Genomic DNA, 16,194 nt, shown 5'->3' on the forward strand with positions numbered 1-16,194 from the left:
TCGGTGGTTGAAATGACAAACAACAGTGGACCCAGCACTGATTCCTGCAGAACACTGCTGGTCATAGGCCTCCAGCCCAAAAACAACCTCCACCACCACCCTCTGTCTACCGTAAAGCCAACTCTGCATCCAATTGGCAAGCTTTCCCTGAATCCCATGTGATCTAACTTTATTAGCCAGTCTACCACATGGAACCTTGCCAAAGGCTTTACTAAAGTTCATGTAGACAACATCTACTGCTTTGCCCTCATCTATCTTTTTGATTATGTCCTCAAAAATCTCAATCAAGTTTGTGAGACATGATTTCCCATGCACAAAGCCATGCTGACTATCCTGAATCAGTCCGTGCCTCTCCAAATGCATGTAAATCCTATCTCTCAGAATCCCCTCCAATAACTTACCCACCACTGATGTCAGACTCACCAGTCTATAATTCCCTGGCTTCTCCTTATAGCCGTTCTAAAATAAAGGTGCAACATTAGCCATCCGTCAAGTCTGCCAGCACTTCACCCATGGCTGTGGATGATACAAAGATCTCTGCTGGGGGCCCCACAATTTCTTCCCTATTTTCCCACAACATCCTGGGATACACTTAAATCAGGTGCCAGAGATTTATAAAAACCAAAAGAACTGCGGATGCTGTAAATCAGGAACAAAAACAGAAGTTGCTGGAAATGCTCAGCAGGTCTGGCAGCATCTGTGAAGAAGAAAATCAGAGTTAACGTTTTGGGTCCAGTGACCCTTCCTCAGAACTTCCCGGAGATTTATCCACCTTTATGTTTTTTAAGGACTCCAGCTGTAATTTGGACTGTTTCAAAAAAAAAAATCAATTTATTTCCCCGAGTTCGCTCACCTCCATGTCTTTCCCTACAGTAAAAACTAAATTTTTTTTGGATCTCTTCCATCTCCTGTAATTCCACACATAGACAACCACTATGGCCAACCGACCTACCTTCACATCTTTGGACTGTGGGAGCAAACCAGAGCACCCAAAGGAAAGCCATGCAGAAACAGGGAGAATGTCTATGTGGAGCTTGCACAGTCACCCAAGGCTGGAATCTAACCTGGGTCCCTGATGCTGTCATTTATATGTGTATGTCAACCACTGCATTCTTCATTCCAATTTAGATACACATCTGTTCACCACTACTTTCTGCCTTATATCCCTTAGCCAATTACAAACTCAAGTTACCACCTTCCTGTTAATATACCACTTGTATATTCCAACTGCATCTGTCACGTGACACTTTATTAATGCCGTTTAAAACCCTGCATGTATATATACTGCATTACCTTCAACAAATTTAAATTCAGTTAATCACTTTAAAAAAAGTATATTGTTATTAACAAGTCCTTATTAACACATGCTTCTCTAAATTAGAATTAATTTTACCATCAATAATGATCTCTACTGATTTTTCCATCACCAACATTTAACTGACTGGACTACAGTCTGGACTAAAGTACTACTTTACTTTTCTCCCCTTTCTTGAAAAGAAAAGGATTATTTGTTATCTGCCAGTTCTCCATTACTGTTCTCATCCAAGGGGGATTGAAAGAATATGGTCAGAACTTCTGCCATATCCACCCTAGCTACCCATAGCAATTCCAATACATCCCATCCAGGCTGAGTCATTTGTTAACTTTAAGAGATACCAAACCACATAGCATCTCTTTCCATTTTTATCCTACCTATCTATTCCCCACGTCTACTGGAACATATTTCTTACATATTTCCTGCTATAAGAAATATATTGTCAGAAAAGATTTATAAGGATATTGGGGAATTAGAGGGTTTGAGCTACAGGGAGAGGCTGAATAGGTTGGAGCTTTTTGACCTGGAGCTTTGGAGGTTGAGGGATGATCTTATAGAGGTTTATAAAATTGTGAGGGGCATGGATAGGGTGAATAGACAAGGTCTTTTCCCCAGGGTAGGGGAGTCCAAAACTAGAGGGCATAGATTTAAGGTGAGAGGGGAAAAATTTTAAAAGGATCTGAGGGGCAATTTTTAGAATCATAGAATCCCTACAGTGTGGAAACAGGCCCTTCGGCCCAACAAGTCCACACTAACTTTTGGTGCGTGTATGGAAAGAGCTGCCAGAGGAAGTGTTGGATAAAGTTACAACACTCTTCAGGAAATTCTGCATGCAAAAGGCAGTAGATGTATGGAATGCTGTTTGACAAACAGGAATTTATGTTAGACTAATTGACTATAAAATTGAAATTAATAAGATGTTTTGCTAAACAGAAAGTGTTCATGGACATAAGGCAAAGGCTGGTACACGGCGTTGAGTGCCAGATCAGTCATTATCTCATCGAATGGTGAACAGGCTTGAGGAGTTAAATGCCTACTTTCTTTGCTGTATTTGAGTGTTAGTCAGATAGCAGCAGGCATAAGATTGTTTTCAGTTTGCAGGTCCATACAATCACTCCAGGTGAATGCACAAATGTGTTACTTACTGGCATATGGGCTCCTGCCCCTGGCTGTGAGTACAGATGCCGCTGCTTTTGCAGTAGTCAGTATGGCAAAGGGAGGTGCAGGTCACATTCCTTCTGTCACGATGAATACACTGGAACCCAGTTGGGCAGGAAAACACCTGACCACACAAAGCAATGGAATCATCTGCAGACACAGACAAAAATGTGAAAAACAGTTCAATTCATTCATCATTCTGGTGCATTTCTCCCTACTTTCCCCAAGGTGCTAACTCTTAACTGGCTAAGTCCAGAGGAGCTTTCCGGGCCCCCAAAGTAGGAATTTCGCAACAGCAGTGAGGTAGCAGGAGGAGACTATTCTGCTCATCCAGGGAGACAACTCAGCATCTTCAGCATGTTCTGCAATTCAAGTGCATCGTTTGTTTCATTCTTTCATGAGATATGGCATTGCTGATAAGCCATTTCTAATGCCTTTAAACTGCTTTGAAATTGACATCTACATCCTGTCTGATCAGTATCTTAAATCTAACCACCCACCTTTGTTCTGTAATCCTTCATACCTTAAAAAAAGTCTTTTTAGCTCCATTTTGTAAGTATTATTTAAGCCCATAGAATTCTACAGAATCCACAGAATTTTAGGGAGAATCTCAAAATTCCACTATTCTTTGTGTGAAAAAGCGTTTCATAATATTATCCAAATAAGGCCTAGATCCAATTTTTAAGGTAATGCTTCTTTGTACCCCATCCCCAACCAGAGGAATACTTCTCTCTGTATTCACCTCATCAAATTCTTTAATCATCTCAGTTAATTTTGATCACTCCCACCCCTGATCTTCTAAACTCAAGAAATTTGAAAATAGGAGGAGACAATAAGGGAAAGACATTGTATGAGGGGAAACAAGGGGAGTTATCCTAATCTTGGAGGGCAAGATAGGAGGGTCTGACTGTGTGTGTGTGTGTGTGTGTGTGTGTGTGTGTGTGTGTGTGTGTGTGTGTGTGTGTGTGTGTGCGCGCGCGTGTGTGTGCGCGTTTAGAGAAGGTACATTTTGTACAGGAATTAGGTGACAGTTACCTGAAACATATATGCTCAACACCTGGGCTCCATCAATCTCAAACCCATCAGCAATCACAATATTCAGTCCAGTAATATTCAAGATCAAACTAGGATCCAGCAAATAACCTTGGATTTCCTTTGCAATAAAGACAACGTCAAACTCGATCAACACACTTCCTGCCCTGTGGAAACAAGATGGTGAATAAGACAAGAGATGGAATCAGACACACACACATACACACACACACAGTCCACAGATATCACTTGTCACAGGGAACACAATACCCGAAACATAAACACTTCACAAATAATTCATTTCTAATGCTACAGACTACTAATGATGGAAGCATTAGTAGACAGTATTAATGATGGAGGAAAGGCAAGGCATTACAGTAATGTTAGGAGTTCTGGCAAATACCAATTTTGCACTAAACAAAAAGGAAAAGAAATCTCAATATGAGACATGATGGATGAATCAATCAATTGAATTTTAATCACCTGAAGTGTTTAATCAGCAACTGCTGAAATCCAGGGACTTTCTTATAAAATGGAGAAACCTGCAGAAAATTGGATTGAAATGATCTCACTTTCCTATAAGATTATGCAAAAACTACCAATGTGTGCAGTCAACCAGTGATATTAACAGTATAACGATTACTTAGTGTTGTACCAATAATGTTACACTAAATGTGAGCAGTCATCCAGCCTTACATCAATTGAGAGGAGGAAGAATAACCAGGAGCCTGGAGCCATGAATCCAGTTTACCTAAAATGCTTACGGAATTAGTAACATGGCAATTTGAGCAAGATTAGTCAATCAGACCATCCTTAAACCGCTAACTAAATAATCGAGGAGCTCTCAAGCATACAGTTTCCTCACTGAACGTTGTCCTGCACAATATAGTTTTGCATGAAGGCCATTGTTAAATGAATACCGAGCCTTGTGCAATATGGCCAGTGATATGTGTTAATATCACTGGGATGATCCCATGTAATTTTCATGAAGCTGTGGGAACTGGGCAGCCCATGAGGAGGCTTTTGCTCTTTTTGTTTACGGAATGTGGGTGCCGCTGGCTAGGGCCCACATTTATTGCCCACCCCTAGCTTCCCTTCAGAAGGCAGTGGTGAGCTGCCCTCTTGAACCATTGCAGTCCTTGCAATGTAAGAACACTCACGGTGCTGTTAGGGAGGGAGTTCCAGGATTTTGACCTCATAACAAAGATGGAATGATAATGTAAGCCCAAATCTGGATGGTGAGAGACTTGGAGAGGGGCATGCAAATAGAGCTGTTCCAATACATCTGCTGTCCTTTTCCTTCTAGATGGTAGAGATCATGGTTTCTTCAAAAGTGTTGTTGGAGGAGCCTAGATCAGTTACTGCAGTGCATCATCAGTGCTGTGCTGCCACTGTGCATCAATGTTGGAGGGAGTGAGGATAATAGGAGCTGCACCTAACCATGCAAGTGGGGAGTATTCCACCACCCTTTTGATTTGTGCCTTGTAGATGCTGGGCACTGGGGCATCAGGAAGTGAAGTGAGTTATTTCCTGCAGAATTCCTAGCCTTTCACCTGCTCTTGTAGCGCAGTATTTATGTGGCTGGGTTTAGTTCAGTTTCTGGTCAACAATAACCCCCAGGATGATAGTTGGAGATTGAGCAATGGTAATGCCACTGAACATCGAGGAGTGATGATTATATTCTCTCTTGTTGGAGATGGTCATTGGCTGGAAATTGTGTGGCATCAATGTTGCCACTTGTCAACACAAGCTCATTGTCTAAGTCTTACTGCATTTGAACATGGACTGCTTCAGTATCTGAGCAGTTGCAAATGGCGCTGAACATTGTGCAATCATCAGCAAACGTTCCCACTTCTGACCTGATGATGGAGGGCAGGTCATTGATGAAGCAGTTGAAGATGCTCGGCCAAAAGAACAGTTCCTTGAGGAACTCCTGCAGAGTTCCTGGAGCTGAGGCTGCAGGCAATATTATTGGGAGAATTTGGAAAACCTTTGAGTACTTTGGTCTACAATGCTCCTTTTGAGAACCACTAGTTAAGCAATGACTGTCTTGTAGATGTGGCAGTGCTTGTGTCATTTTGTAAACCATGCAAAACAGCATTTCTTCCTGTTGCCATCTTAGTTGAATTGTTCATTATTCAAATTATTCATTAATTTGTTCATAATAGGCCACTGATAGTGAAGTGCTTTCTGCTGAGATAAGACAACAAAAAAGTTATACTTCAAATGAAATTCTATCTTACAATGTATGGTTGACAACATTAGTGATCGGAGATTGCCAGCAGCAACTGAGAGAACAATTTTTACAAACGTGGATAAAAGAAAAGTCTGGCAAATTAATATCTTCCTTGGCAGCTATTAGGTTAAGTAGAAAAAAATCAGATTGCAGTTATGTTGGACATGAAAAAAACTGTTAACCATTTGAATCACACATTAAATTCAGTATAACGTGCTTCTTAGTTTTGTGCTTATTCAAGAAAAGGCTTCAAGTTTGTACAATGAAATTAAGAAAAACCATAAAGAGCCACAGACACAGTTCTCCATCAGAGATAGAACACAGAACAGTATAGCACAGCACAGGCCCTTCGGCCCACTAGTACAGCTTGAAAGCAACCACTCCAAAAAGTGTGAGGTAAGATGAGAAAGCAGGCCTCCATGAAATGTTTTCTTTATTCTACACCACACTCTGGTCATTTAGCCAACTGACCTCCCAAAAGAAATCTTGCCAAAGTTCAAATTTAAAACCATTTAGTGTTATTCATGGCTTATTTGTAAAGTGGTAAAATCATACAAACTTGCAAACATAGTTGTAGATGGGGAACTTGTCATTGCTGATGGTAAAGCAGCTGATTTAAAGCATTGTATAATCATAAAGAAGGATGGATTCACTCCTCCACAAATATTTAAGATTGAAAAGCCTAGTTTATTTCTGGAAAAGAATGTCTTTCAGACCATACATTTAAAGAAATGTGTATGCCAGGCTTTAAAGCAACTCATGATCGTGTGACATTGCAGCGAATGATTTTAAAGCGAAGCCAGTACACATGCAACATTCCCAAAATCTCTGAGCAATGAAGGGCTATTCAAAAAACAAGCTACCAGTTATGTGGAGGCCAAATGAAAGAGTCTCAGGTAACATGAGCAATTTTTGAGGATCATTTTGCATCCTAACAACTCAACCCCTCAATGAAATGATAGCTGATCTAATTGTGGTATTGTAGTCACAATCTGTTCTACCCCTCATAATGATCAACTCCCTTAGTTGTATCTAGCAATTAGAGATTATTGCTCTGCAGAGAATCGTGACAAAAAACAGCACAGCTCTTCAGCAAAATGGTCCTAACCACCCCGTGGAACTTAATGACCTCAGTGAGTGTTAACATGCTCTTCCTAGCACCACATGAATTTTTCAAATTATGGATCAAAGGATTATTGCAATGTTCAAGGTTGATTAGCATAGAAAATGTTTTGGACAAGCCAACAGGGAAACCGAAGGTACAATGTTCCTACCTTGAAGGAACATTGGAAGAATCAGAACTTTGTCAGGGCCATCCTTAACATCTGTATGGTAATAGCATGCCATCTACCATAAATGGTGTGTGGAGAAAGTTGTGACCAGATTGTGTTGGAACAAATGACTTTATTGAACCTATCAAGATCCAAGAGATGACTGTGAAAACGGGCAAGCAAATTGGGTTGGATGAGCTCCACACTATTGATATTGCAGTTTCTTGCCTTCCATACAGAGGTGTTGTTTACAGAGGATCTGAAGAAAGTGGAACAACAGAGGACTGATGAGAAACAAAAACAAAGTTGCTGGAAAAGCTCAGCAGGTCTAGCATCATCTGTGAAGGAAAAAAACAGAGTTAACATTTTGGGTCCGGTGACCCTTCCTCAGAACTGATGAGGACAGGAATGTCGACGAGCAAGTAATTTAGCTCAAGTTCACTCTCTGGTGCCTTGAAAGAGCTTAAAGAGGCATTGGCCAGCTTTGGTGAAGATTCTGATAGAGAGTGCATAATGCATAGAAGCAGAGGTAGACCATTCAGCCCATTAATTCTACTCTGCCACTCAGTAAGATCATGGCTGATCTGATAATCCACAATTCTAGTTTCCTGCCATATCCCCATAACCCTTGATTCTCTTACTGATTAAAAATCTGTCTATCTTAGCCTTGAATACACTTAATGATGCAGCCTCAAGATCCCTCTGCAATAAAGAATTCCGTGGATTCACTGCCATCTGAGAGAAGAAATTCCTTGTCGTACTGCGCAAGGTTTTACTCAGGTTGTGCCCTCTTATCCTAGATTCTCCCACAAGGGAAACAACTACCTTGCCAAGTCCCCTAAAAATCTTGTATGGTTCAGGAAGATCACATCTCATTCTGCTAAACTCCAATGAGTACAGGTCTAACCTATTCAACTTCTTATAAAAGAATCTCTCCATTCTTGGGATCAACCTAGTGAACCTTCTCTGGACTACATCCCAGCCGATAAATCTTTCCTTAAGTAAGGAAAACAAAATTGTTCACAGTATTCTAGGTATGGTCTATTGCCCTGTACAGTTTTAGCAAGACTTCCCTATTTTTATACTCCACTCCCTTTGAAATAAAGGCCAACATTCCATTTGTCTCCCCAATACCTGCTAAACCTGTATGCTAGCTTTTTGTGATAGACGGACGAGGACTCCCAAATCCCACTGTAACTTCCTGCAGTATTTCTCCGTTTAGATAATATTCAGCTTCTCTATTCTTCCTGCCAAAATGCATAACCTCACATTTCCCACGTTATAGCCCATCTGCCAAGATTTTACCCATTAGCTTAACTTGTCTGTATCCCTCTGTAAACTCTGTCGTCCATACCACTTGCTTTCCCATCAAATTTTGCATTCTTTGCAAACTTGGCTAGAATACATTTAAATCCCTCATCCAGGTCAGTAATATATATTGTAAATAATTGTAAATCCTGGTCTGATCCCTGTGGTACTCCACTAGTTACAGGTTGCCATCCTGAAAATGCCCTTTATCCTAGCTTTGTCTTCTACTAGTCAGTCAATCCACTATACATGCCAATATACTACCTCCAGCACAATGGGCTCTTATCTTATTAAGAATCCTTACATGTTGTACCTTATCAAATAACTTCTGGATATCCAAATATATTAAGTTTACTGCTTCTCCTTTATTTAAACTGCATGTTCCCTCCTCATAGAAGTGTAGTGAACAGATGCATTAACATTGCCGTTAACTGCTACAGGGAGCTCTACAAAGAAAAAATAAAACAAACTGTAGTTGTCATGAGAAAAAGTATTTTAAAAACCTATTGCAAAGAATCCTTCAAAGGCTCCTGCATAAAGTCATGAAGATTAGTCAATGATGTATTTTGATAGTAAGGCAGATGATAGAGTACAGTTTATGGATGAACTGAAGTATTAATAATGCCTTAAAAAGTCCAAAAAAATGTCAGCTCAATAAGCCCTCCAGTAGTCTTCCCAACCTCCAGTAACACCCAGCTCCAGCACCATTCATCGGTCAGACAAAGCCTCACTGCTTGGTGAGTATCCAATTTTCATGTTTTCACAAATTTCCTGACATTGAGATACATTTATGGTGGTAATTCCATGTCTTCTAAGTTTTAAAATGTTAATGGACTTGCTGGCTGGCCCTTCCACCAGGAACAAAACCCCATTAATAACAGGACATTTTCCAAGAACCAATTAATGACGTTAACCGAGGACTTGCTATAAATGAGTCGTGTTGTAACCCACACGTTCATTATATCACCTAACAGGAAGGACACCAGAAGCCTCAATGAACTGTCGAGACCCTTCAGTTTTTAAGTGAGGGAACAGCAAACACATCGTACAATAGCAAAATCACGCACTGTCTAAAAAAGTCCTCACACCATTGTACAAGACAGTAACAACAGTTTTAAGGAAAACAGCATGATTTTGAAACCTCACTTTGTGTGTGAAATCCTTGGCCAGATTCTGGTATTCATCAGACGTTGGGTCTCCCAACTGGTGGGTGAAGTTCTTGTCCAGAATGAGTTTTGTTGGTATGTTCAATGTGGCACCCTCTGAAAAAGACAGAAAATTAAAATTTCATCCTTCTGTCCAAATACCTCCATGGCCTTGTCCATCCCTAACTCTATAATTTCCTTCAGCTCCACAACCCTTCAAAAAATCTGCACTCCTCCAATTTTGGTTTTGGACATCCCCCAATTTTCATCATTCCAAGTAGGAAGCCATGTTTAGCTGTAAAGGCCCTAAATCTCTTCACCTCACTTCCTATCCTCTGTGAGGGACCTCCATTTAAACCTACCTGTGACCAAGCTTTTGGTCAACAGTCCTATTGTCTCCTTACATGTCATAGTGTCAATTTTCTTTAAAGATTATATTCCTGTGAAGGGTTTTACTCTGATAACGGTGCTAAGTGAATGCAAGTTGTTACTTGTGGGAAGATGATGGCACTTAAAAATGCACAGAAGACATCGCTCACCTGCGCTGCAGCCTTCACTCAAGGCACAAGAGTGACCATATTACACAATATGAGAAAGAACTTTTTTTGTTTGTTTGTTTATTTAGTCAAACTTTAAACAGTTTCCAGTGTCTCCAATCTATATTCCAGAATACTTTCCACAACCTCACGATCTCCCAAAGTACGTTACTGCTTCTGAACTGTTGTAAAAAATCAAGAATCATAAATACAAGATAATCAGTAATAAACCACATGAGGAATGCAGGAGACAGTGACTACTCTCTGGGTAAAGTAGCACGTGGAACTCACTACTGTGTCGCAAACAGATGCATTTAAAGGGAAGGAACAGAAGGATTATGCTGATAGGGTTAGAACATAAGTGTCAGCATAGGTCATTTAAGCCAAATGATCAGCTTTTGTATTAGAAATTCTAAGTAATATTCAATCTTAGAAGAAAGTGAACCAAAAATAAGAAGAGGTCTGACTAAGGTAGAAAATTATGAAATATGGTATTCTGTGACAGACAGACTGGCCTGTGGAACATTTGACTGAAGCCTAGGGTTTGCATGCTGGCTGCAGTCCAATTTTTAGGGTTGTTTTATTGATAAAAATGTTGGAAACTGTGATCATTTTTCCACATCAACATTTTAGACCAAACCCTGAGCAAAGCTCATATACAATGGCTACAGAGGGAAACATTTGAATTGAGGACTTGTGACGATTTCCCTCCCATTGCCAGTGCAATATTCCTGATAAACCCACTCCCGTCCCCGGCATGCTCCCACTCAAACCAGTCACTCCTGTCTCTCTAACTTCCAACTGCTCACAGTGTGTTCCCTCCTTAACTTTCCACTCCCTGAATATCACCTCCTTTTGCTAATGTTCCTAGTCTGTTCTCTCCACATCCCACTGCTCCCAATGTCTTCTCTCTATATCCCATTCTTCCTGATGCCATTTATATACGTCATGTTCCCAGTGTGTGTCTCCAAATCACACAATCAGATCTGACTTTTGTATGAAGTGTTAAACTAAGGGGGCTTATCAGAAACAAAAACATAAATTTCTGAGGAAACTCAGCAGGTCTGGCAGCACCTGTAGAGAGAAAGCAGAGTTAACATTTTGGGTCCAGTAACTCTTCTTTAGAATTTATTGTCATTGCAGAACGACAGAACTGATTGATATATCAACCTTTCCCTAACCATTAGAGATAGTAGGAACTGCCAATGCTGGAGTCTGAGGTAACAAGGTGTAGAGCTGGATGAACACAGCAGGCCAAGCAGCATCAGAGGAGCAGGAAGGCTGACGTTTCAGGTCTGGACCCTTCTTCAGAAATTGGGGGGAGGGATGGGGGTTCTGAAATAAATAGAGACAGGGGAGGCGATGATAGAAGGTGTAGTCAGTTCTGAAGAAGGGTCACTGGACCCGAAACATTATCTCTGCTTTCTCTCCACAGATACTGCCAGGCCTGCTGAATTCATTGAATCCCTACAGAGAGGAAGGAGACCATTTGGCCCATCGAGTCCACACCAACCATCCGAAGAACATCCCACCCACACCCATCCCCTGTAACCCTGCATTTCTCACGGCTAATCCACCTAGCCGCTAACCCACCTAGCCTGCGCGTCCCTGAACATTATGGACAATTTTAGCAATGGCCAATCCACCTACCTTTGGACTGTGGGAGGAAACCAGAGTACCTGGAGTAGAACCCACACAGACACAGGAAGAACGTGCAAATTCCACACTGACAGTTGCTTGAGGGAGGAATCGAACTCGTGTCGCCGTCACCATGAGGCAGCAGTGCTAACCACTGAGCCACCCACTCTCTAATCTCACCCACTCACGGAATTGGAAAATCAATGTCACCAGTAAAGATTAGAGATTTTTTGTCAAACAGAAACTAGGCCACCCAGCTTTTCCTAGCAATTTCTATTTTTGTTTCTGATTCCCAGCATCCACAGTTCTTTGTATTTTTATTTCTGTTAAGGGCTCATTAGTCGTATCAAATCCCACATCACTGATATGAAAAAGAGCAGAATTACTTCATTAACTGCAAAGTGGACATCTCAAGAGACGAAAGACACTAAACGAATGATAGTTCTTTCTTTTCCAGAGGGCTTTGGTTCCACAATGGAAATGTGTTGATATTGCTGTTCCACTAATAGTGTCTGTGTGACTAGATGTCCAGACTTTTCTTTCAATATCCCAGAGTCCAGAAAAGTTCCTAAAAATAGTTCACGTCTCGGTTTTCATCTTTTCTCTTTTTGTCAAACATAAACTAGGCCAGCAAAAGAGAAAAGCTGTGTGAAATTTTGTGCCTCTTCCTGTAAGCTCCCATTATCTTGCATTGCATTATATTACATGCAGTGGGCCTGTATCCTTCCTGCCATCATTCCCTTGACATTTCCAAGGGTTTGTACAAATGGTTTCATTGCTGAGAACATTGTTTAAATGATCTACAAAGTTGTGTTGCCAAATCTGGATTAACATATTCTGGCGATGTCATCACAATGACTTCCCACCTTCAGCTGGCCCTCCCTAGACCCCTGCCTTCAGTCACCTGACACAGTCATCACAGGGCACTGCCTTCCCATGGCTTTTCAACACCCAATTTTGACTTTTGTTCCTATGATATTGAACGATTCTAGTGAAAATAACTGGGGAAACCATCAGCTGCCCTGGCTCATCTAACTCTCCCAGGGAATGACTTATTCTGGATTCTCCCATGCACAGATTGTCAATGCTGCTGAATACAATAAGCAGAGAAACTCTGACCATTCTAGTTGGGAACTGAATGGCTGATCACCAAATTCACCTTTGATCATCGGCAGCTCGTTCTCCACGATGAAAATGTTTTTGCGCCTCTCTGTTGGATTAAACGATGGAACTGACTTCGACATCTCCCCAAGTGTGCCCAGGGTACGCTGCTGCGTTACAGTTTGTACAGCTCTCTCTGATGGTGTTGTGTTGACAGGCAGGTGCGGTGGCTGAGACGTTGGCACTGGTGACATTGATTTTCCAATTCTGAGAGTGGGTGAGATTAGAGAGGGGCCATTCCTCCCTGATGTCCAGCTATTGCCACTGCCAGGGGTTAGAGTAACGGGATATTTGTGAGTGGTCACTGACCTGGGTTTCATTGTCACTGCCGGAAATGATGTGGTTCCTACAGGGGGCGCCGAAGACCCCGAGGTTGGTTCGAGCCCATGGCTGACTGATGGCATCCCTAAATCAGACCAACCCCGAGTCCAAAAGCCCTCGGTTACGACAGTATGCACCGCAGCAAGCGTTGACAATATTTTTTTTTGCCACCGTTTGTTTCCCCAAGGTTTGACTGTTTGAGCTGCATCACGGTTAAGGCCCTTCGTGTCATTATGCGTGACACTGGGCCCTGGAGAACCATCGACAAGTTGCAATCCTGATTGGTTCATCTGGGCTGCCCAGAACGAGGAAGATCCCTCACCGGTTGCAACAGTTTCTTCCTTGTCAGCAGCAGAAGGTAAAGCTGGAGGAGAAGGAGCTGTAAACTTCAAATTCACAGTGTTTTGCCAGACTGCTTCCCCTTGATCCGAGACACCAGAGATTGCAAGGGGGCTGCTCAGCGCGTGTGAAAGCCCTGTGCCAGTCTGGTCAGATGATGGTTGAGATGCTGCCTCAAAGGCAGAGACAGATGGCAGAAGATATTTCACATTTGTCACCGAAATAACAGAGGAGGTCAGTACCGGGAACGAAGGTGGTGTCGTGGCTTGGGAATCAAGCCGTGTTTCACTCCAGGATCCTTGGACCGAGACTGGTGTTCCAGAGGTAACTACTGGTTTGTCCAGCACAGTCACCTTCTGGAAAGTTTGATTCGTTGCTGTGACTGAGGTCTCTCTCAGCCTCTCGCCTGCAGATGTCTGGGGCTCAATTTTGCTTTGTGAGGATGAAACTGCATTGCCAGATCTCGACATTGTGGTATTACTTGAGGTTGGCGTAATGGTTTCTCTGACTCTGGTCAGCAACAGAGACTCCTTGAAGCTTGTTGAAGATTGTTCTGGAAACTCTGAGAGTGACGGGGTTGTTGGAAAGATCTCTTTAGGTGGAGATGCACTGTGATCAACTCCAACAAATGGTGAGCTTATGTTTACTACTGTCCGTGATGTGATGGGCTCTGGTGCAGGTGTTCTTGGGCTGAACAATGGGACTGTATCCCCAGATACAACATTATGTCCAGTCGGGGATCCTCCTGTACTTTCCCCTGCAAAGTTTGTTGGTAAAATGGTTCCTCCTTCAAACCAAAGGGTTTTGTCAGAAGGCTTTGTGCTAACTATCCTTTCAGTAGCACTGTCACGGACAGTATTCCTTCTGCCACTGTCCTTTCTGGCCACTGATGTACCATAAATTACCCAGAATCCTGTACTGCTTTCAGCCCTCTGAGTAACCTCTAACCTTTGGCTGTGACTGGCTGATCCTTTGGTCATCCTGTCTTTGGAGAAGGTGAATTGCGTCGCGTTTCCATCATCCTCAACAGTGGTGTCTCTAGCACTCTGAGTCTCGGACTCCCTGCCTGTAACACCACCACTGTCATCTGTAACTTCACTTGACGCCATTTCATCTCCACTTGCAACAACAGAAACGGCAGTGAGGCTCAAATCTGGAGAGAAGGAAATGGATCTGGAGAATCTGTTGGTGGACGTGAGGTCATCGTCATTTGTTACCGGTAACTGAGCTGACAGTGTTGTGACAGCACCACTCAGAGAGCTAACTGCTGAAACTATATCAGGGAAACGTGCACGGGGGCCTGACTCAGAGCTCACTGTTGCTGTATCTGTTTCAGCATCATTAGCAACTTCCTGTACTGGAAGGTTTGAAGAATGGGTCATCAATTCAGGAATTTCAAACATGTTCCAGGCACGGGATGTTGGTTTAATCATTACTTGGCCGAAGATTGGTGTAACGGACCCATCAAAATCTGATGAAGAGCCTTTGAAATCCAATGTCCAATGAGTGGTTTCCAGCTGATTCACTGACCCTGCCACTGAATCTATTTTGAGACTGTTTACAAGGTATTGTGTGTTTACATTTTGAGTGGTGAACAATTCTGATTTAGGAACGTGAGTGGGCTGAGAGAAGGAAAGCGTGTGTTGATCTGATTCACTTTCCTGTTTCCTGCCCTGGTCAGGCTGAGGTGTGATAAGCTCTCCAGGTCTGGCAGGGATACTCGGAAGGGAGTTTCGGTCCTGGCTCTCGCTCTGTGCTGTATCACTTGCTGTACTGGATCTTTCCACCCTACTCACAGAACCACTCCCCAGGGACATCTCCACCACACCCTGCAGAACACTCAGACGAGTTGAAAACTCACGGGCTGGAGTCGAAGTAACTGAAACCTCGACTTTATCCTGTAACTGGGGCTGTGTCACTAGGTCAACCTCATAGCCTGCTGAAAGAGCAAGTCTGTGTTCGGATGAACGGTCTCGCTGCCTGCTCCTCCGTGCATGATGGGAAACATCATCACCCAGAATGCTAACTGGGACCAAGGATACTTCAGATTCCATTCCAAGAGGTGGTGTCATCCTACCTGCTGATTGGTTTGTTGATTTTTGGACAGTTCTTGGTAAAATACTCATTTCAAGATCTCCTGAGATCTTTGGCAGGGAGTTTGGTTCTCCCCCTGAAGTAATGACCAGATAGGTATCTGCATCACTTACGGTATCCACATCTTCTTGGTTCATGTTGATCTTCGTGGGGCCCACGGTCCCTGTGCTGGTCAGCAGTGGCCACAGGCGTGGATTGGACTGTGTGAAAGAGTCAGAGGATAAGGCCCAGGCTCTTTCTGATGAGTCCACAACAGGCTGGCTGCTCTCTCTGGGTCTACTTTGGCTCATTACATTCTCTTGCTCCTCATGTGGAGATGTTGAAGCTGGAGCTGATGAATCCTCAATCATTTTGTCAGGTAATAATGAAGAGAACAGAGATTGAGGGTTGAGTGTTTGGCCTGAGTTAATGTTTGATCCGGAGCCAAGGGGTGAAACGGAGGAGGAGGGGGAGCTTTGTGCAGGGCTAGATGGTGAGGGGGAGCTCAGAATAAGGACTGACTGAGTTGGCGTGCTCCGATATGGAATTGGGGGGAAGGGGGAGTGGAAGCTCCAACCCAGGATGGAGGGGGAAGAGGTTCCCCAACTGGAGCTGGAGGGGGAGGGGGAGCTGGGACCGAGGCCGGAGGGGGAGGGGGAGG

General features: G+C 42.9%; 1 protein-coding gene across 1 annotated transcript in view; it reads right to left on the reverse strand.

Moving 5' to 3' along the window:
* The window catches only part of si:ch211-14k19.8 (mucin-4), a 31,267-nt gene extending 15,126 nt beyond the window's left edge, over positions 1-16,141 (reverse strand). Inside the window, exons 1-5 of the mRNA XM_048609711.1 lie at positions 12,799-16,141; positions 9,467-9,582; positions 3,989-4,047; positions 3,509-3,672; positions 2,461-2,623 (exon numbers count right to left, since the gene is read on the reverse strand). Coding sequence (XP_048465668.1) covers positions 2,461-2,623; positions 3,509-3,672; positions 3,989-4,047; positions 9,467-9,582; positions 12,799-15,904 — 3,608 coding nt within the window. The 5' untranslated portion in view covers positions 15,905-16,141. The remainder of the gene's footprint in view (positions 1-2,460; positions 2,624-3,508; positions 3,673-3,988; positions 4,048-9,466; positions 9,583-12,798) is intronic.
* Between the last annotated feature and the right edge of the window lie 53 nt (positions 16,142-16,194).

Source organism: Rhincodon typus, chromosome 21, assembly GCF_021869965.1.
Source record: "Rhincodon typus isolate 14 chromosome 21, sRhiTyp1.1, whole genome shotgun sequence".
Lineage (NCBI taxonomy): Eukaryota > Metazoa > Chordata > Chondrichthyes > Orectolobiformes > Rhincodontidae > Rhincodon > Rhincodon typus.